This window comes from Melanaphis sacchari, unplaced genomic scaffold (genome assembly GCF_002803265.2).
Source record: "Melanaphis sacchari strain LSU unplaced genomic scaffold, SCAv2.0 Contig50_pilon_pilon, whole genome shotgun sequence".
Lineage (NCBI taxonomy): Eukaryota > Metazoa > Arthropoda > Insecta > Hemiptera > Aphididae > Melanaphis > Melanaphis sacchari.
Window position 1 is genome coordinate 3,309,295 of NW_020271344.1, and position 20,926 is coordinate 3,330,220.

Here is a 20,926-nt window from a genome sequence, read left to right on the forward strand (position 1 = left end):
CAAACGATTTTTTGGAATTTTTGTTTAAATTTCGAACGAATTATGGAGTGTATTATTAGTTTTACAATGATTGTATTATTTTATTTTAATATTTAAATATTTTGCAATTTTATTATTGGTTGCCCGGTTTCCATTATTTACCAACCTAAAATCTTGCAGCTAATACGCATAATCAATTGAACACTTGTGCCTGAGATGTACAGCTCTGCACTTGGCCTCCCGAGTTAAAAATATTTAGATTATATACTAAAAAAGGTATTAAAAACAAGTTTTCATTTAAAAACTAAAATAAATTGTTAAAATGATAAGTAATAATTTAGAAAAAATATATATGCATTTAACAAAAATGTTTATTTAATTAGAGCAGGTGCCTGATTTACATTATATATTATTAAAAATATACCATAATACTCGTATTATTTATAATATGTATCATTATAAATTATTTCTAATAAAATAACCGAATTAAAATTTTACAATAAAAAGTAATTAATTGTTCATTGACCATTAATTTGTAGCTCTAGGGAATGTAGGTATGTGATTATGTGAATGAACGTTTTTTTTTTTTTTTTTTTTGTATTGAGTATGTGTTTGTGTTAATTTATCATATAATTTTGTGCAAATATTTTGATTTCGGGTGACATTAATTTATTTATCCTTGCTGAACAATACGTATTATTTACAAGGGGAGGAATACGACCACACCCAAAAAAATATTTTTCAAAATTATCTGATAAATAATTATATGTTACAATATAAATATAGATACATATTATAATTAAATAGTTAAGTTCATGGGTACATAGTTACATGTCTATACATTTATATCACTTAATTATTTTATTTTAATAATATATTATTTTAAACCTATACAATGATATACCTACTGTAGGTATACAGGTATTTCTTTGTATGTATAGTTGAATATCAAGGGTTTTAAATTATTGTAAAAATTACAATATTATAACGGGTTGTTCAAAAGTTTAATGATTGATCAGCATCTGTTCCTATATTTTACTGAAGATCGAAGGTACAACAAAAATAGCACATCATGTACATTTAATGACTTAATGCTATTACATATTATTATTAAAAACTCATAAAATGATTCTTATATAGACGAGATTATTTATAGTTAAAGAAGTGTTTACTTTAAAAATGTTAGGTATTATGTTTTTATATATTAAATGAATTATTCGGTTAAATAATCGTCTACATTTGTTTAGCTTATTGGTAATGATAAAATAAGAGAAAATACCAATATATTAACGGTGAAATATTAGAAAAAATTAAAAAATTATATTTACCTATTTAGATAATAGTTAAGGCAAAAATTAATCCAACAAAGATGTATTATAAAATATAGGGTAATTCAAATGATTCATTCAATTTCAAATACTTATGTACATTTTAAGATTTTAAGCTTAAGTCATAAATGACTCATTAAATAAAAAAATCATATTACAAATTAATTTAAAAGTACCAATGAATGTTCCATTTGATTTCTTTAAATCTTTGGTCATAACTGACTTCATTAATTCTTTAGTTTCTGTGCAGTTGATGATAATTGTGGTACATACACTGTATCTTTAATAAATCTCCAAAATAAAATAATCACGTGGCATAAGATCACTGAATAGGTAACTTAGAAAGCCAAGTGGAAAGCATAATTCATTTTGAATAACCCTGTATTTTTACCTACTACTTAATAGGTAATATAGGCTGACAGTCAATTTTTCACGTGCAATGATTCAACAACTACTGTACAGCAGAACAGTACTCACTTGCCCGTTTTTTTTTATGTTATAATTAATTTTTGAATGAAATAATTATTCTGTTATAACATCTAATTAAATTTATGTTTCTATAACATAGAGTAATTTAATATTATAATTGCTGAAAAAAAACCAAATTTGAACATGTCACTTTTGAAATAATAACAAATGGGAAGGGATAGATAACAGTATGACAATACCCAGGAGCATAGTGGAATAAATACTGAAGATGAAAACATTTTTTGATATAATTATAACTTATTAGTATAAATGACATGATGACAAAATAATAATATTCTTTAAGTCTATTCTGCCTATTCTCTTTTACTTACTTATTTTACTCAAGTATAAGCATTTATAATACTAAAATGGGTTATAAATACTAACATAAATGGCAATCAAATTTTTAATTTCATAATCAGAAGAAAAACAAGTATTTTATTAAAAATATTTTGACTTCATTAAATATTAAACCAATAATTATTCAAACACATATTTAATGGTATGTCAATTAACAAGATGACATAAGTATGTTAAGTAATTTAAGTGTTTCTCATTATTTTTTAGTTAATTAAATATAATATAATATATATTATGGCAGTTCAATTATCAAAACAAATATTTATTTACTAAAATATCAGAAATTTTCAGTTAACCAATTAAATTGGGTTAACATATATAATAATAGTGAATAATATTTAAATGTACAACATACTTTTATGTAGTATTAATATATTACATAGAAAATGTTAAATTCATCTATAAGTTTACAAAAATATATTCAATAACTTAGGGTGGCTTTCAGAAGCATAAGAATAAAAAATAAGAAATAGTAAAAAAAAAAAAAAAAACAATATTACTTTACGAGTTATAAGATTTTGTTACTTATAGAAATAATAATAGTAGAAAAAACAAAACAAAGTACTAGTAGTGATATAAACACATTTACTGATTTACTTATTAATAGTTATTAAAACGTAAGGCGTTTTTAAAATTCAACAACAATGTTAGTGATATAAAATTAATTCAATATAACAATGTAATTTATTGTAACGAACGTTTTTCATTATTAGATGGCATAAGAGGTATCGTTGTACTAACAGCGTCTGGAAATCTTTGATGATAACGCTCCAAACGTAAAAATTTTACAGTTACCAATTTTCCTAAAACCCATAAGGTTACAATATTAAAAAATTATATGATTAATAAGAAACTTGTCTAACTATTTAATTATACTAAAATATATTACATACCATCATACCAAAACCCATGTAACTGTCTATAGGCTTTTCCTGCATCAACAGGAGAGGCACATTTGACATAAACACATCCTTCATGACTACTACGATCAACTGAAAGATGTAAAACTTTTACAGACTCGCACTTTTCTAGAATAGCATCTTTAACACGTGTTTCACAATCAACTCCTAGCATACTGTGAACAAATAAACAAAATATTTATTATTAATATTATCAATAATAGAGGTATATATTAGTTTTTTGTACAAACATTCTACTTACGAATCTGGTCCAAACATATGACGAATTTTTAAACAAGATGTAGGACTTGGTTGAGGAGAGTTCATACTACCTTCATTAGTTTCAAATGCTTGACCTTGCCAAACTTTTTTCCTAAAATTATAAATTTATTCAATTTTTGATGAATATTACTTAAATACTAAATGAAAAATATAAAAATATTCAGTGTAATTTGTAAAAATGTTGGTGTTTATTTTTTAATTAGTAGTAAAATAATAATATTGCTGTGCAAAATATTAATTTTTGAAAGAAAAAATAGGTTTTTTCTTTTTAATTAAATAAAAAAAGTATTTAAACTATTGAATTGAAAACAGTTAAAACTGTTTATAGAAGTATATATGGTTACAATAAGCAAGTATAAAATGAAAAGCTTTTTTATTTGCTAATTTTTTTAATAATAAAAGAAATGCTAAATATTATATCTTTATAATCTCTTAGGTAATTTAATAATATTAATACATAATATTATAACTCACGCTGTAACAGGGGATACAGGTTGAACCCATCTCCATACTTGAAAATCTTCACCGTCAATTTGTTGAATCTCAGATCTCACTCTTGACTCTGATTCAGTGAAATATTGTTCAACTTCAGCCCAAATTTTGGATTTTTCTAGAATAAATAATAATGTTATAGAAAAAAAGTAATATTCTTTACAATGAATTATGTTTTTATACTTTGTCTTTCATTTGGTGGAATTAATTGATCACGTATGTGTATGATAGGTAAATAACCTTCATTAGGTCGATACTGAGCTTGTTGCTTCAGTAAATCAATTACATTTTCAACTAAGCGATTGACTTCTTGTTTATGTTTTTCACTTTTGGTTGTCATGTAGCATATTCCAAAATAAAGGCTTATTAGAGACAATGAAACTAAAAATAATTAGATTAAACATTATATTTTAATATAACAAAAATTAAAGTTTTAATTTGAGTTTAATAATGCTTATTATATAAAGTAATCAAAATATTTTAAATTAATTTACCTATTCCTAGCCATAAAATAAAATAGAACATGTTGGTAAAAATATTTTTAACTGCACAAAGAACTGGTAAATTTGGTTGTACATTGATATTAAATGAAACGTCAAATCCAATGGGTGATTCAGAATAAGTTTTTGCAATACTTTTAAATAATTCAACTAATTCTTCAACTTCTCTAGATGATAAATTTTCATGGGTTGAAATATATTCAAATACAGCTTGAGCATCCACAGTTGGTTCTATATCTGAATTTTCACAATGGTTTTTGATATATTTATCTTGAACTTGGGACACCAAAGAGCTATATAAATGTTGTACTTTATTTTGTTCTGTATCACAGTCAAACCCTTGTAGATTTTTTTTGGCACATAAAGAATTCAAAATACCTGTAATTTTATATAAATTAATGATCATAATATATTGTGATATTATTAACATGGGATACATAATATTTCCAGCAAAAAAAAAAAAAAACAAATGTTCCAAATAATGTATAGCACACTTCATCCAAAAATGTCGATACAAATAAATCATAACAGGATTAACGTAATATAATTGTATACCAACAGTAGTCTAATAGCAATGGTTTTTAACATTTTTGTATGATGACACCATAATTTGGATCCATAAAAATGGTGACACACTTACAACAAATAATGAATTTTTAAAAAAAGTAAAAATTCTAAACTTTAGTAAATAAAATTAGTACATTTATAAGTTAGCAATTTAATAAAAAAAAAAAGAAACAAAAATTTAAAATTTAAATGGTTCAAAGAAAGTATTAAAAAAAGTATTAGTTAATAAAGGAAATTAGTGCAATACTTTTGATAGGTGAACTGAATATAGGGTCTTTGATTTGTGAGCGAATGGTTGACAAACTTACGCATAATTCAGTTTCAATTATATCTTTAAGCATAGACTTTTTTTGGTTTTTGTTATTTTTAATGTCAAAAATGCTGATTTACACATGTATGATGTTGAAAAAGAAAGTAAAATTTGCAATGCTTTTTTGCTCATTTAAGTGTTTGTTTTGCAAAAAAATCCAAAATGAATCATTTTCAGATATAACATTTAGATTTTAAGGTGGTATTTAGTGATATTTGTAATTAATGTTCTTTTTCTGTAGAAATTAAATTTGCATTTTTCATATTTTTTTCTTCGCATGAACCATATTATAATATGATTATTATAATTTTTTTTTTTTTTTATCGTACATTAAAATGTAATTAATAGTAGGTAGTTAAAAGTAAATTTATAATAATACTTTAATAATTAACATAATTTCTATATTCTAAACTGTATTAAAAAAAAAAAATTAATTACCTGGAGGTAATATAACTGTACTTGATTGTATTGAAGTGAAATATAATCCAAAAATAACTACAAAAAATCCAATAAAAAGTAGTATTATATACTGAGTATTTCTTGTATAGCCATTTCCTAGATTTCTTTGTTGTGTTGGTTGAATATATCTCCTATAAAAAAAAATAAAAAAAATAATTATTTCTTTATTTTTTAATCATGTATTGTTCAACAAACCTTGAATTTTGAGAATAAATTGATGAAACAGGGGATGGAAAATCAAACTGCGAGGTATTTGACACATCACTTTTATCTATACAAAAAAAATTCATTATTTTTAATATTTACTATTTAACTATGTATTTTAAATTTGGTTTAAAAGTATGTTAGATCCATGTAAGTTATCTTTAAATTATTAAACTTTGAACTCAATAGTTAGAGAAAGATTGATTTACATATCCTTATAAAATAGCTCAAAAAATTACTATCTCAGTTAGATATGAATTTTCATAAATCTATTTTGAACTGTTACAATGCTAAAAATATCAAAATCATTTACATATTATTTTATTATTTTTTCAAAAAATATTTATTAATCAAATTAATTGTTGTTACTTTACAATTTATATTTGTATTTTTTTTTGTTCATATACTATAGAATTTATTTAGGTAATTATCATATCCTAATATCTTTAGATATTTGTCAATTATAGAAAGGCAAAGCTTTAAAGTAATATGTCTAGAGATAATGACAAATTTTGATTATCACTTATAGCTGATCCCATTTATGTTAGTCTCGTATATTTTTAATATATTATTCTATTTGTCAGAATAGTTGCACACAAAAAAAAGGGCATTTTAGAGTAGGGCTCTGAAGTTTATGCATTTTTTTTTGGAACTTATTAGATGATGCTCTCCTAGCCACAAATGTGTTTCATAAACATGTGTATCTAAATAACTAATTTTTATTTTGCATTTTTTGGCTTCTTTGATTTTTAGTCATTTTTGGTACTATTTTCCTTTTTAGTTCAATTTCTTGTATTTATATTATTTTGTCAATTAACATCTTTACATGCAGTTTTTGTTTTACCCAGACTATATAAAAGTACCTACATCTAATTAATATTTTATATAAGTTGTATACGAGTTAGGTAAAGATAAAGATCAGAATAAGGCAATTTCTAGCTGTAATTTTTACTTTTGATAATATAAAATATGCTTTAATAGTACAATACTACAATGTAATCATTTTAAGTAATTTTTATTATTACTATTCTTTTTTTAAGAAAAAAGTATTTTTACTAATTTTAAATAAATGTTTATAATTTTTTATATCAATTTTTGAGATTTTTTTATCATTTTTGCATTTCTTTTAGTTCATTTTTAATGTTTTTAAGGTCATTAATTTCCAAGCTCTAATAATGAGATTACATATTAATTTTATAAATTTTTAGGATAGTTATAATTTTTTTTTTTTTTTAATATCATCATGATTTTTATAAATAAATTCAAACAAATTATTCCTTAACATTATTAATAATGGATTTAATTTTTCTAATGGTTTATTAAATTTTTTAATCTTGGTTTTGGATTTTTAAATTTTTAGGTGTCAATGATAAAAAAAATATTATTTTTAATATATAAATCGAATATGATCAACATAGTGTAGGTACAAATATAAAATGATTAGACTTTATTCGATAAATAAGAATCTTATTGGCTTACTTAGAGATTGACTCATCATTTTTTCTTTCCACCTTTGAATAGCTTGATCAGCATAAGGGGTTTCAGTGACAGGATTAGAACGTGGACTTCGAAAAACAGGTTCCCGAGGAGTGATACTAACACTAGAGTCATAAAGTCTTGGTTTTTTTTTTTCAGTCTGTATTTCAGGTAGTTTACTAGAAAACTTCTTAGTTTCTGCAAAGTATTAAAATATTATAAGAAAACTTTGAATGAAATGAACATAGCCACATTAGTAACAGACCTGTAAACAAATAAGAATTTTTTTCCTCATCCTCACTAGCAGAATGATTCCAATTTGATACATTTAACAAGGATATATCATTTGATTTGGGGGATTCAATTTGGCTCGAATGGCGGCTCTCGAGATCCGCAAGTTTTTTCAGCAACAATCTTCTGGTCGAATTGGTGACCGGAGGAACAACAGTGTTGAAGGTCAACAGACGTCGCCGAAGTTCTTGATCAGAGATACTCTCACCCATTGCACGACTAAAAATCAAAAACCTGCTATTATTATAAATAAATTGATATTTATATTGAAAATTAGAAGAAACATTTGGTAATAATCTATTCTGAGAACGGTAAAAATCAAATATGGAGTAGGCTAAAGTTGTTAGATTTTAAACTAAATTATAGTACTCACGACTGGGTAGTGTTTACGGAAGAAAACGAACCACAACAACTATTTGGTGGTCGGTGGCAGTATACCGACGTTGTTTGATCGGTCAGAGGCGGTGGTTCAAAATCTTCAACGTTATTGGGACAACCATAACAGCCGGCGGATACAGGCGTTTGATCCCTGCCGTTTGATCGAAATCGGCTGAACAGAGCGCATTAATCAGACAGGAATTCGGCCGTTTTTATAATTTAACCTACAATGAGATAAATGATAATAGTATATATTATGTTTTATTGGGCACGAAAATTCCGTTATTTTAATCAGCTCGCTGAGAGCGTAACCTTGGTGCTTACACCGATACCGGAATACCGGATACACAACATCATTACAACCACGACTGTATGTTATATATAAATATATATAATAGTATATTATTAAACACAATACAATTATACAATATTAAACATTATGTGTGTGCTCACTATGCACTATAAACACGCACACTTTTCGCAGTGTTGCAAGCGAGGATCCAGAGATGGCAGCCAGCCAGTGTAGCCAAAGCGCTAGTTTTCGGTTCTCATTCCTCATCATTCATTCACGAATCACACAATTTATTAAATCGTTTGAACGCGGTAAATAAACACGGTACTTGTTTAGTTTTAATATCCTAACCTAAAATAAGAGGTGGTAACCAGTATTGCCAACAATACAAAATTAGTAGTAATAATTTGGACTGATTATATGTATACTTAATAAAGTAACACCACTGACATCTAAAAAATTCAGCAAATATAAAATAACCACTATAGGTATATCTAAGTCGTAAAATAACGACAAAAAACCGCCTTAAATAATGATTTGCAGATAATCCGCAAAATTCTATAATTACATATATTATGTATTATTAAAAAAATTAAATAATATAATTTTAAATAGTATTTAAGAAAAGTTAAATTAGAGTATGTTTTATTTTTATTTAAACATTCATAAAATATTAAGAAAATATTTTAAATTTTATAGCTAAAAATAAAAAATACACTTCTATAAATTGTTGTTTTTTTTTTTATTTAAAAACACTTTTGTTAAATTTGTGATTCCGCAGAAGATTATGGATAATTGAGAGTACCTACACACTATACTAACAAAAAAGTACAGTAAATTATATTATCAAATAATAGTAAATATTTTTTGAGTGAATATTAATGAGTAATGTTAGCATAGTTATTTTTCAGAATATTTTACACAGTGTTTCACATAATATGAAATTTAATAATTTATGAATTAAAGTGACTTTTTATGATGCTTTTTTTCTGTTACAGTCCCTTTTAAGGCAATTTTTACCAAATGTTTATTTTTGTTTAAGCCTTGCGTTGTATGTTATTTATAATTTTTTTTCATGGTTTCAAAAAATTATTCATAAAGGTTCTTGAATGTATTGAACACCGGAACACACACGGACTCTGCGTCTCTGCAGTATTATGTAGACAATATACACCACGTGTCTTTAAATATTGCAAAGTCCTGCCATAATGATGTGCTATTTGTGCTAAATATTGATATATATATATGTAAATTGAGTCGATAATCATATTTTTCTATTGGGCATTTGGTCCGGGCTGACGTCAAATTAAATTTTGTGTTTAGCTGTTCAACCAATATTATGTAAATTTTATTTTTAGCCATGTTAAATATATTTGTGTAAAGATTTTCCAATATTTCAAAATGGTCCAGACTGTCGCAATGTACGTTTAAAATTATTGATTGGGTGTCATATAAAAAATTTACATTATTATATACAATACGGCTATTAGGTATGTATATATTAAATGTATTTTTTTATTGAATGTGATTAAATAGAAAAAAGTATTTGATTTTGAAAACAATTTCATCAAAAAATGTTATTTTAAACTTTTTACACGTATATTTAGATAATAGTCAAGCAAATAATAAATATATATATTTATTATTTATAGATAAATTGATTATTAGTATAAAATAAGATTATAGTCTAAGTCAAAACAGAGTGAAAGAACTTTGTTTTAATATTTTTGTTCGTTATATTCCAAATAAACAATGTATCAGAAAATATAATTATGTTATTTTATTTTTGTTTTTAACAAAAATATGAATACTATCAATTACTATTAAAGTAATTTATTTTTTGTTATGAATAGATAATACAAAAACATAAAGTACTTATAATTAAACATTTGTTCATATAATAAAACTATCTTATGTTTGATTGCTTGAACATGTTAAGGTTTATAAACATTAAGTACAAACCAAATGATTTATAAAAATTATGAGATACGTTAATCGTCACTTAATTAATGTCATTATGTTGTATCATTTAACCTAACTCATACTAACACCAGGTGACATAGGTTGAACCCATCTCCATACTTGGAAGTCTTCACCATCAATTTCTTGAACTTCGGATCTTACACTAGATTCTGATTCAGTAAAGTATTGAACTACTTCAGCCCAAATTTTAGATTTTGCTAAAAAAATTAAATATTAATTTACAAACAATTTATAAGTGTAAAAATAAAAAAATGTTTTTCTTACCTTGTCTTTCATTGAATGGAATCAAATGATCACGTATATGAATAATAGGTAAATAACTTTCATTTGGTTTATTTCGTGCTTGTTCTTTAAGTAAATCAATTGTATTTTCAACTAATTGGTTTACTTCCTGTTTATAGTTTTCACTTTTTGTTGAGATGTAGCATATAACAAAATAAAGACCAACAATTGACAGAGCCACTAGAAACAAGATATATAGATTTAAACAATATTCTATTTATTTACATAAATAGATGAAATTAAATTCATGACATAAATAAAATAAATATAATTTTAATATTTTATGTCAACAATTCTCAATCGGTGATTGTCAAAACATAGGACAAAAGTAGAAGAATATTACTTTTTTGCATAATAGTTTACAATTTTTTAGGTACTTATGTTGTATATTGTATTAATAACAATAAACTACCTGTTAAATATAGGATATTTTTATGAAAAAGTAACCAAATTTATGTATAAATATATTATCAATTAATTAAAAACTTCAAATGATATTAAGAAATCAAGGTTAAGACTGCAAGAAATTTTTTTAGTACGTATTTAAACTTTGAATACAATTACATAAATATTTAAAAAGAATGATGAAAAGTTTTAATGTTAGTCATGAAATAAATCTATAAAATGATATAATGGCATTTACAGAAAATAAAATATTGTAAAACTTTTAATACTATACATTGAGTATACATACCTATACCAATCCATGTAATTAGATAAAACATATTGGAAAAAATATGTTTTGTTGCACAGAGAATTGGCAAATTTGGTTGTACATTGATTTTAAATGAAGTGTCAAATCCAATTGGTGAATCAGAATAGGTTTTTGCAATGCTTTTAAAAAGTTCAACTAATTCTTCAATTTCCCTGGATGGTAAATTTTCATGTGTTGAAATATATTCAAATACAGTTTGTGGATTTATTATTGGCTCAATATCTGATTTATCACATTGGTTCTTTATATACTTATCTTGTACTTGCATTACTAATAAGTTGTACAAACGTTGTACTTTTTCTTGTTCTGTATCACAATCAAGTCCTTGGAAACCTTTTTTAGCACATAATGAGCTTAAAATACCTAAAAATAATAAATAATTTTTTGATTTAAAAAATTATTTATATCTATACAATGTATTAAGTTATTTTAATGTTATCAATTCTAGAACTGAAAAGTTTGATTTAACATAAGTTTAATTTAAATTTCATTGGAAAAATTAACACTTCTATAATGTCAATAACCAGTTTTTAATATTAAAAGTTCCCAGTAAATGATAATATTATCAATTAACCATAAATGTAACTTTAAGTGTTTTTAGGGAATAGCAAAACAATGAATATATTCATTTATATTGATTATCACAAAGCCAAAAAAAAAAAATTTAAAATAAATGTGATCAGTCAATAAAGTACAAACTTTATTATTTTATCATTTATGAAAACAATAGTTTATTTTTTTTTACTTATTTATTAAGTAAAATACAAAATTATATTGAAACCATCTGGACACAATATTCAAAATTGGGATGCAATGGCAACCATTATTTTTGTGTATTATTATTTATTATACAAAAAATTAATAATATAAAGAGAACGCTATACTATCATGTATTATTTGTTTTATAAGTGCCAGTGCATACTACTTGCGTCCTAAATTAATAATATCAGATAACTTGCATCCAAGTAGTTAGAACGCAACTTACTTGTCGTATATATTGATATGTTAATTGCGTATCAGATGATTATTTTGTAACAATATAATTTTATAATTTATAGTTAGGCATATCTATTAAAGAAAAAAAACATAGGTATAAGTATGTAAATTGTTATATTTAATAATTATTAAAAATTTTTTGAAATTATTAACAAAATCACTAATTTCAGAACTGTATGAAGATAATATGAAAATAAAACACAGGTATATATTGTTATATAATTAAAAAAAATCTATAAATGTTGTTATAAATCAATATTAGGTAAACATTAATGGCATAAATTAGTTATAAATAACATATTGTTAATATCTTTGTTGATAAGTTTGGCAATTTGAGTTTTGATAAGTTTTATTTTATTTTTTGGGTCACTCTTATAATTTTTATTTGGTTTATTCAAACTGTTCATTATAATATATGTATTAATTTATAATTCTTTTAGTACTTAGATGAACACAAAAATTAGGGTGTGAGTGATAAAATGAAGAATTAAATTTCGAATGAAATGATTCACATGAGTTAGTGGTACACTGAATAATAGTAGAACACTCAGATCATATTTAAGGAGGGAAACCCAAATCTTCAGAGATATAATTATTTAGAATATAATCATAAATTTATTGATACCTAACCAAAATCATTGTTTGGGACGCAAATAATTTGTAAGTTGTGTTTGACTATTTGGGACGCAACTTACCTATGATAATATTGCAAATTCTTAACAACAACCTTATGGGATGCAAGTAACATGCAGTATCAAGCGCATAACATAACAAATTGTAAATTCTTGAATCTATTAAATTTACTCATTTATGCTTAATATTACAGTAAATTTCAAAATAAATAAATTCACTGTAATATTAAGTATTAACGAGTTAAACGGATTCTTCAGAACATACAATTTGTTATGTTATGTATTTGTAAAATGGGGACAACAAATGAAAGTGTAGCGTCTTCTTAATTAGGTATTATATGTATAGTTATTGGTAATATCGACTTTCAAAATGTTTAAGAAACAAAGTTGATGGTAAGTGAACACCCCCCCTCCCCCATTGGGGAAACGCCACTGATTAGATATAGTTATAAAAAAATTATTTTATGCATTTCACTTCTGATAAATGTTACAGTTAGATTTGGATTTGTTTAATTATAAATTAAAAGCTGAGTTTGAAACTGATTTTAATGATGTAAAATCAAAAAGTACCTAATAAGAAAAACAAATTATATTATAAAATAAGTTTAACATGTTTTTTTATTACTTGTTGGTAATACAGTTTTGCTTGGTTGTACTGCAACAAAGTATAATCCAAAACACACAGCAAAAAATCCAACAAAAAGGAGCATGATAATTTGTGTGTTTTTTGTATAATTTATTAGATTCTTTTGTCGTGTAGATTGAACAAAATTTTTCCTATATTAAAATCATATTTTTATTATCTACATAGATACATTAATATTTTGTTACTATAAAATATTAATTAACCAACCTTAAACTTTTTGAAGGCATTTTTGAAATAGGTGATGGTGAATTAAACAATGAAGTTGTCTTTGGTAAATTGTTTTCATCTACAAACGAACATACCAAAATTATTAATTAAAGTGCAATTTTGTATCTAATGTTTTATTATAACATGTAATTAATGAATCATTGCTTAAATAAGAAAATAGGTTTATATTTTATTCAAAAATTTGGTAAATACTTACCCTGTGATTGGTTCTTCATTTTTTCTTTCCACCTTTGTATTGCCTGATCAGCATGTGATGGAGTTTTGGAAACAGAACTTAAACGAATTGGTTCAATAACTACTGTCGATCTTTTGATTGCTTTAGAGTCAAAAGGTTTAGATGTTATTTTATCTGATTGTATTTCATATTTTTTTACAGGAGAATTTTTTGTTTCTGTAGAATTATTTATTTTTGAATTAAAATGTGTAAGATAGGCAGTTAATGACACATAAAATTAATAATTTACCTGGTGAAACATATAAGTTTTGTTGGTCATGAGAATTTTTCCAATTGGATACATTCATTAAAGATGTTTCATTTGATTTAGGAGAAGAACTAGCTATATATGGATTGGCAGACAATATGGAATGTCCTAGTGTACCAGTATCAACTTCCGAATCTGAAGTATCAAATAGATCTGGAGCTTGATACTTTCGCTGTTGACGAACGCTTTTCCTGGGACTATTCATGTTATCAAATGTCTTGTGCTGAGAATTTTTTCCGTCCATAGAAGATGATATTATAATAGACTCATTGGTACCATTAGCTAAACCTCTTAATTTTGGTGGTGGCATAATATTAGAAGCAGCTGTATTGCTTGATTGTTTACTTTCAAGACTTGCAAGCTTTTTCAACAACAAGTTCCTAGTAGTACTGGTAACAGGAGGTACTACTGTATTGAATGCCAACAAACGGCGACGTAGTTCTTGGTCTGATATGATTTCACCCATAGTGTCTGTTATTAAGATTACTTGAAAATAACAAAAAATAATGTACAATAATAAAAATAAATGTTTATAATGTTATTAGTACGAAATTACAAGATTGGTTGGGTGGAATTTATGAGAGCAGTAAAAATAACATACTTACAGAGTGAATGATGTTGAAAGAGCAAATAAATTCGTTAAGTAGGTATTCAGTTATTGAATATTAATAATGAGTAATCGTCATGTTATTGAAAACTTTTGATTCGATAGTTGTTGTAATTTCTGTTTTTAGTTTTTAATTACAATTCACAACTACTATTGATAGACTATACTCATCTATAGTAGCTATTGAGTATTGGCAAAATAAATAACAAAAACAATCAATAATAAATATCAACTAAACACAATTAGCGAAGCTAATTAAGGAGTAAAGTACTCAAGGAATCAAAAATTCAAGAGACAACCGACAAAAAACTAAGTTCGTATTACTGTTAAAAAGAGTTTATAAATATTATAAATTAATAATTTAAAGTAAAAAGTTATGAAAGACTAATCAGTAACCTGTAACCGCGACTAACGTGATTCCGTTATTTAAATCAGCATCATTGTTGATCAGTGTCGCCAATATCATATAATTTTTCAGTGGCAACCACAGCTGATGTATACAAATTTTACAAATAGGTATTTACGAGTATATAGTAATTTAGTATTTTTAATTTTTATATATTATCTATCTATAGTAGTGTAGTTGTAGTAGCAAAACAACCAGCCAAAAAGCCAATGGCCATTATAATTTTTGATCTATTATGATATTTTCAAATATACTGTGATAATGTGATCAATGAATAATTTATTGATAATTATTAATTGATATACTAGATTCCAGATAAGCCAGATGGGTTGTATAATGTCCAGTACAAGTTGTACTAGATTGATCACGGGCCAGGCTGTTTTTATGGATGTTTTTTTTTTTGTGTATAAATGGACACACAGAAAAATTCAATCAACTCTCTGTAGTGCAAGATTTTGCTAACTTTGTGTCCACTAAAATAAATACCTGGTAAAGTGTGTAGTAACTTTAATGTATTATTTTTCGTAAAAAAATTATTATATATCCAAAGTTAAATGTCATATGTGGCACTCTTAATTATTTGTCCCCATTCAATGAGTACTTATAGAATTATTATAGACTTTATTATTATGTTATTTATTGCTAAAAACAAAATTAGTTTTGTAATTTTATATTTTGCATGTAAATGCATATTTTGAGTATTTTGCTTTTAGGGCATGCTTAATAAGCATTGCTTATTATATTATACATTTTGATACATCTTTTAATTAATTTATAATTATATCAATATTTTATTTCATTTCATATACATCCAAATCAGTTAATTTAAATTTATTTTTAATTTTTATCATATTGTGGATGTTGATTAGACACAATATTTTCCTAAATGCACTTGAAGGTTACTGATTATATAAATTTCCTCTTTATTAATTTTATTTATAAATAGGTTATTGCTCAAAATATGATTCATAGTCGATACTCGGCCGTTGCATAGTTGTAAGTTGTAAAAAAATTAAATAAATTCATAAATTCATTCAATATTACAAATAAAAAAATCTTGTTTTTGACTTAAAAATATTTATTTTAAAATGCATATTTTGGGTGTTAAAGTACATATTTGGTGACGTTTTAGAGCTACAAGTCTTTTACCTAGAACCTATCAGCACCGGTTATCAAGTTCAGGAGTAAGTTCGTATTACGTTTGAATAATAAATAGATGTGTTATTATAATTTGAATTGTTAATCAATAGTTATATGGGCTTATACGTTTACACTCTTATAGTACGTTATAAACGATTTAAAATAGAATAAAACATATGAAAAATTTGTATGTGATCATAATATATTACAATCGGTATATAAGCCTATTATTTTGAAAAAAAGTATTTAAAAAATCTCAGTATAGGTACTTAACTTTAATAGATTAACACTCGATGTTCTCGAATTATGACCAATAAAGATTATAAGTATTAGTACTAAACAGTATTTACACATTTTCAAATGTAAAATTTATTATCTATTATTAATATATTTATTTAAACAAAAAAATATAAAATAAATTTCCATTAGCTAAATATATTTATCACAATAATTTCTATATTTTTTTACATGTTATTTAAAAAGTAATTTTTTTTATTTGTATTATAATTTATAAGACATTTTTTCATTTTGGGTGATAGGAATATCACAATTAAAAACAAAATTTTGTTCTTTTACCAAATCTTTTAGTAAATTCGGTAAAGGTTTTTGAGGTTTGGAATATATTTGGTCTGTAGATTCAAGATAGTGTGGTATTTTTCTGTATAATAATGAGCAATTATAGTATACGATTTTTGTCTAATGGAAAATGTCGGAAATTTTTATGTACTCCATCCAAAGTTTATTTCATGGAGGTGACTGGGGATGTATTACTCCCCCAGGAGAAAAGTGTTTACCTCCCAGAAAAATGTAAGACTTACTACGTCAACTAACAATAAAATAAAATAAATATTATGATAACTTAAGCTATAAAACATAGGTTGTATTGGCTATTACTCATTGAGGCCACTTTTTATGTGAATAAAAATTACAAAAGTAATTGTGTACCTATGCAATTTAGATTTATTTTAATTTCCCTCCATTATTTGCTCTAATCTTATAATATTTTTTTGAAAATTTACGATACTTCCCTCTCTCAGAATAGAAGGTCCTGAAGGTCTGAAATAAATACTGACTCCGTCGTTATTGCTTACAATCATTTTAAATAATAATTAAAAATTGGTTAAATACTATACCTCATGTACAATACATACCTTATGGCTTATGGCTTATATGATTAAAATTATATAAGTATATAGTTAAGATAACGAAATTAATATTGAACTTGATTATATTTCACTGAAACACAACATTTTTTTTATAGATTGACAAATAGTTTTTTTTACGGAATTTCGTTATAGTAATCATGATGTGTTTTGAGAGCTTTTCTGTCTAGTATATTCACATAGTTTTTGTATGTGACTATATATATGTGAGTACATTTATGTATGTACCTACTATTTACTATTATTATATTTTATAATTCATAAGTTATTTTTATTGATTGTTGTAATTATTTTTAACAATAATTTTACATACTTAATAAAATTTAATAAACCATATATTATCTAACTGTTGATTTCGAAAAATTAATTTATAATATAAGATAGTATAATGATAATATAACTTACTGTATTTTTGTATGTTAACATAAATATGTATAGTCACATAATACTCATAATAGTATTTATTATTTTAAACGTGTCATGAGAAAAGATGATTTTATATACAATTAAAATTAAAAATGACTTTCACTGTCGCACTATTTTATAAAAATATTGAGCCAATCATAGTAATTAATTTAAAGCAATTTTTTTTTTTTTTTTATAATTTGAAATACACAATCTGTACAACATAGCATAATAAGTGCTATGTATATTGCAATAAGTACTATAATAAGGTATATACCTATGATATTATAATAATAACATGAATATTTTGAATTAAGAAATCACCCATTGGTGACACTTGGCTGGAAATTTCAAAGCATTTAAAAATACAATATAAGGTTTTAAAAATATAGTGAAATTTCATTATTACTTAAGTAAAATTTAATAGTAAAATTTACAATTTGATAAAGGTTAATTAATTATTTTAGTAACTACCTGGGAAGCGAGGCGTGTATATTAGGCTAAATAAAATATTGATAGATACGTATTTTAACATGAAATTATAACTTATAAAATATGATTTATAGTAGTATTTAGACGAATATATTATATATACATTATACAAATGCTTTTTTATTACTATTTAATTACAGTGTTATTATATTGTATACTCGTCTATGTACAAAATATGTATAGTTGATTTACTATATGGATATATTTATTGTATTAAAAATGGATTTGAAATATTTGAATTATGCTTAAGAAATATTATTGACACATACTGCACATTCATACTATAATTTATTTATTTTATATTTAACTATGTTTTGACTAAAATATAGGAATATAGTTATTTCATTATTATAATTTATAACCATTGTAATCATACTCAGATAATAAATTAGACTTAAAATCATACTTAATAATACTAAAAATACCAACTCAAAAACAATATTTTTCAAATATTGTTTTTCTTCTTCCAATACACATATTTTAACTGAATAAAATTGATAAATTACATCCTTGATAAATAAAATACATATAAATGAATTGACGAAAACGGTTGCTATGTTAGAGTGAATATTATTTATTATTTTAATGAAACGTTTATATATATATATATATATTTATAACTATACACCCAAATAAAAAATTAGGTTAAGCTTATTTATATACTTTTATTTATTATTAGACTGTTATACAATTATGTATTAGAGTATAATTTATAATCATAAACGCATTTATTTTGATAGCTTATAAAATTATACATTTAAGATGAGATTTTATGACTGTCAACTGACAATACGCTCGTACATTTAACAGGTATTCTTCACTGGTAGATAATACTACCGTAAGAATAGCAATAGGAATGGTATACAATAAAATTGTATATTATATTATGTAAGTATTAATTGATAAAACAGTATACATATACGAGATGTATACTAAAAAAGTTAAAATAATGTACATTTTTAAATATTAGTCTCCTTCAGAGTATTAATTTTTTGATGTTATTTATTTTTACCAACATTTATTCTGTCACTTTTTGAAGCAATTCTGGAAACTTTAAACTTTAATAACTTGCTCGACGGCTTAAGGTTACTCACCACATTTATTGTTATTGTTTTGATGATATCAAATCGTTATCCTATGAGGTTAATAATTTTATTATTAGGATATTAAAAAATTTGTATGTAGTTAGGTTAGGCGAGTAAAGAGGAGTCTAGGTCATTTTTTTGTTTGTTTTTTTCGAACTTTGATAAACTTTAATTCAATTAATATTTTAGTATCGAGACAACAATTTTAGAACCATTTTTTACAGATTTCGTATTCATAATAATCTTCCGATAAAATAGTTTGGCGTGATTCATAAGAAAATATTACTAAATACTTACTAAATAGAATGTTCACTTATTATTATTTATCTACCTGATCAGATATTTTCTCAAACGTTTACATTATATTTTCATATTTTTTTGAGTTTGAGTGTCAATCAATTGACTAAGACTTATAGTTGCCTTAGATCCTATATAAACTTTTTGTGTCGTTAAGATATTTTAGATATATTTATTGCTTTATTTTAGAATGATGCATAACAATTATAAAATTTTTATCGTTAATTTTTCGAGTTTAAGACAAAAACTAATGCAAATACGTTACTTTGGTTTATTTTACAGGACAAAAATGACGACAAACATGACAAAATATATGACTTCAATGGATTTTTAGTCTATTGCTAAAATATTATATTTACCAATTTACTATCATGGCTTTAAAATAACGTGATTGGCTGTTATTTCTTATTTTATTTAATGTATGTATTTCCTCAAAACTTTAATTATGTTTATTTCTTTCATAAAAATAATTTTAGTTTCGGTATTTTTTTTATCTCACCTCGTAGTGTAGACTACTATAATTTATTATACAGAACACTTCAAAAATTCAAGTACTTATTGTAAATTAAATTTGATAATGCCTATAATAATTATATTCACGAGATGTTTTTCACGGGTAATTTACTATTTATTGGTACATAACTTTTTTCCTGATATTTTTTTTTAGTGTTGGTAGTTATAAATAATTAATTATTTATTATTACTTTGGTTGGTGTATATTTTGTGCGATATTATGTATCGTATGTACCATTTAGTCATAATACAAAAGAGGATATTCTATTTTAAACACTGTTACATCGAGTAATTTAACTTAAGAGGATGCCACACTCGCATGTGTTGTCTCCGTCTTACAAATATATACATGACAAATTTTCGTTCAGTAAAACTCATATGTTGTTAGCTTTAATATTAGAGTGAATTGACCTATTTTAAGAGACCATATAGTTCAAGGTAAGAACGTCATTAGGAGGAGGGATTAAGCGTTGGAGTTTTTTTGGTGTTTAATTTTTAAGCTAGATAATATGAACATTTCAAATTTGTAATATTATACATACTCATATCTTGCATAAAAATTAAAATAC

The 20,926-nt window shown here is 24.4% G+C and overlaps 2 protein-coding genes across 4 annotated transcripts; both read right to left on the reverse strand.

Moving 5' to 3' along the window:
• Window positions 1-2,769: 2,769 nt before the first annotated feature.
• On the reverse strand, window positions 2,770-8,311 carry LOC112599299 (inner nuclear membrane protein Man1). 2 transcript variants are annotated; one of them, XM_025346130.1, is made up of 11 exons: window positions 7,989-8,311; window positions 7,590-7,834; window positions 7,328-7,522; window positions 5,840-5,915; window positions 5,624-5,775; window positions 4,303-4,686; window positions 3,992-4,189; window positions 3,791-3,926; window positions 3,297-3,407; window positions 3,029-3,210; window positions 2,770-2,938 (listed from the first exon to the last, which is right to left on the reverse strand). In XM_025346130.1, exons 2-11 carry the CDS (start codon window positions 7,825-7,827, stop codon window positions 2,820-2,822), a joined length of 1,791 nt encoding a protein of 596 aa, XP_025201915.1. In that variant the 5' UTR covers window positions 7,828-7,834; window positions 7,989-8,311; the 3' UTR covers window positions 2,770-2,819. The 2 variants fall into 2 exon arrangements, with proteins under 2 accessions (XP_025201915.1, XP_025201916.1); XM_025346131.1 differs by having other exon boundaries at window positions 7,590-7,849.
• Window positions 8,312-10,133: 1,822 nt separating this feature from the next.
• On the reverse strand, window positions 10,134-15,192 carry LOC112599365. Of its 2 annotated transcripts, none has more exons than XM_025346244.1 (8): window positions 14,851-15,192; window positions 14,232-14,735; window positions 13,964-14,158; window positions 13,747-13,825; window positions 13,519-13,670; window positions 11,245-11,628; window positions 10,533-10,730; window positions 10,134-10,465 (listed from the first exon to the last, which is right to left on the reverse strand). In XM_025346244.1, exons 2-8 carry the CDS (start codon window positions 14,713-14,715, stop codon window positions 10,320-10,322), a joined length of 1,638 nt encoding a protein of 545 aa, XP_025202029.1. In that variant the 5' UTR covers window positions 14,716-14,735; window positions 14,851-15,192; the 3' UTR covers window positions 10,134-10,319. The 2 variants fall into 2 exon arrangements, with proteins under 2 accessions (XP_025202029.1, XP_025202028.1); XM_025346243.1 differs by having other exon boundaries at window positions 14,855-15,191.
• Between the last annotated feature and the right edge of the window lie 5,734 nt (window positions 15,193-20,926).

Bases quoted from the DNA above. Each gene is read 5' to 3' on its own strand.
- LOC112599299 (XM_025346130.1), bottom strand. From the start codon at position 7,827: ATGGGTGAGAGTATCTCTGATCAAGAACTTCGGCGACGTCTGTTGACC. The intron at 5,776-5,839 runs GTTTGTTGAACA...TTTTTTTTATAG, and splicing joins ATTTATTCTCAAAATTCAAG to GAGATATATTCAACCAACAC. The intron at 4,687-5,623 runs GTAATTAATTTT...ATAAAATTACAG, and splicing joins TACAGTTATATTACCTCCAG to GTATTTTGAATTCTTTATGT.
- LOC112599365 (XM_025346244.1), bottom strand. From the start codon at position 14,715: ATGGGTGAAATCATATCAGACCAAGAACTACGTCGCCGTTTGTTGGCA. The intron at 13,671-13,746 runs GTTGGTTAATTA...ATTTTAATATAG, and splicing joins ATGCCTTCAAAAAGTTTAAG to GAAAAATTTTGTTCAATCTA. The intron at 11,629-13,518 runs GTAATAAAAAAA...TATTATTTTTAG, and splicing joins CAAAACTGTATTACCAACAA to GTATTTTAAGCTCATTATGT.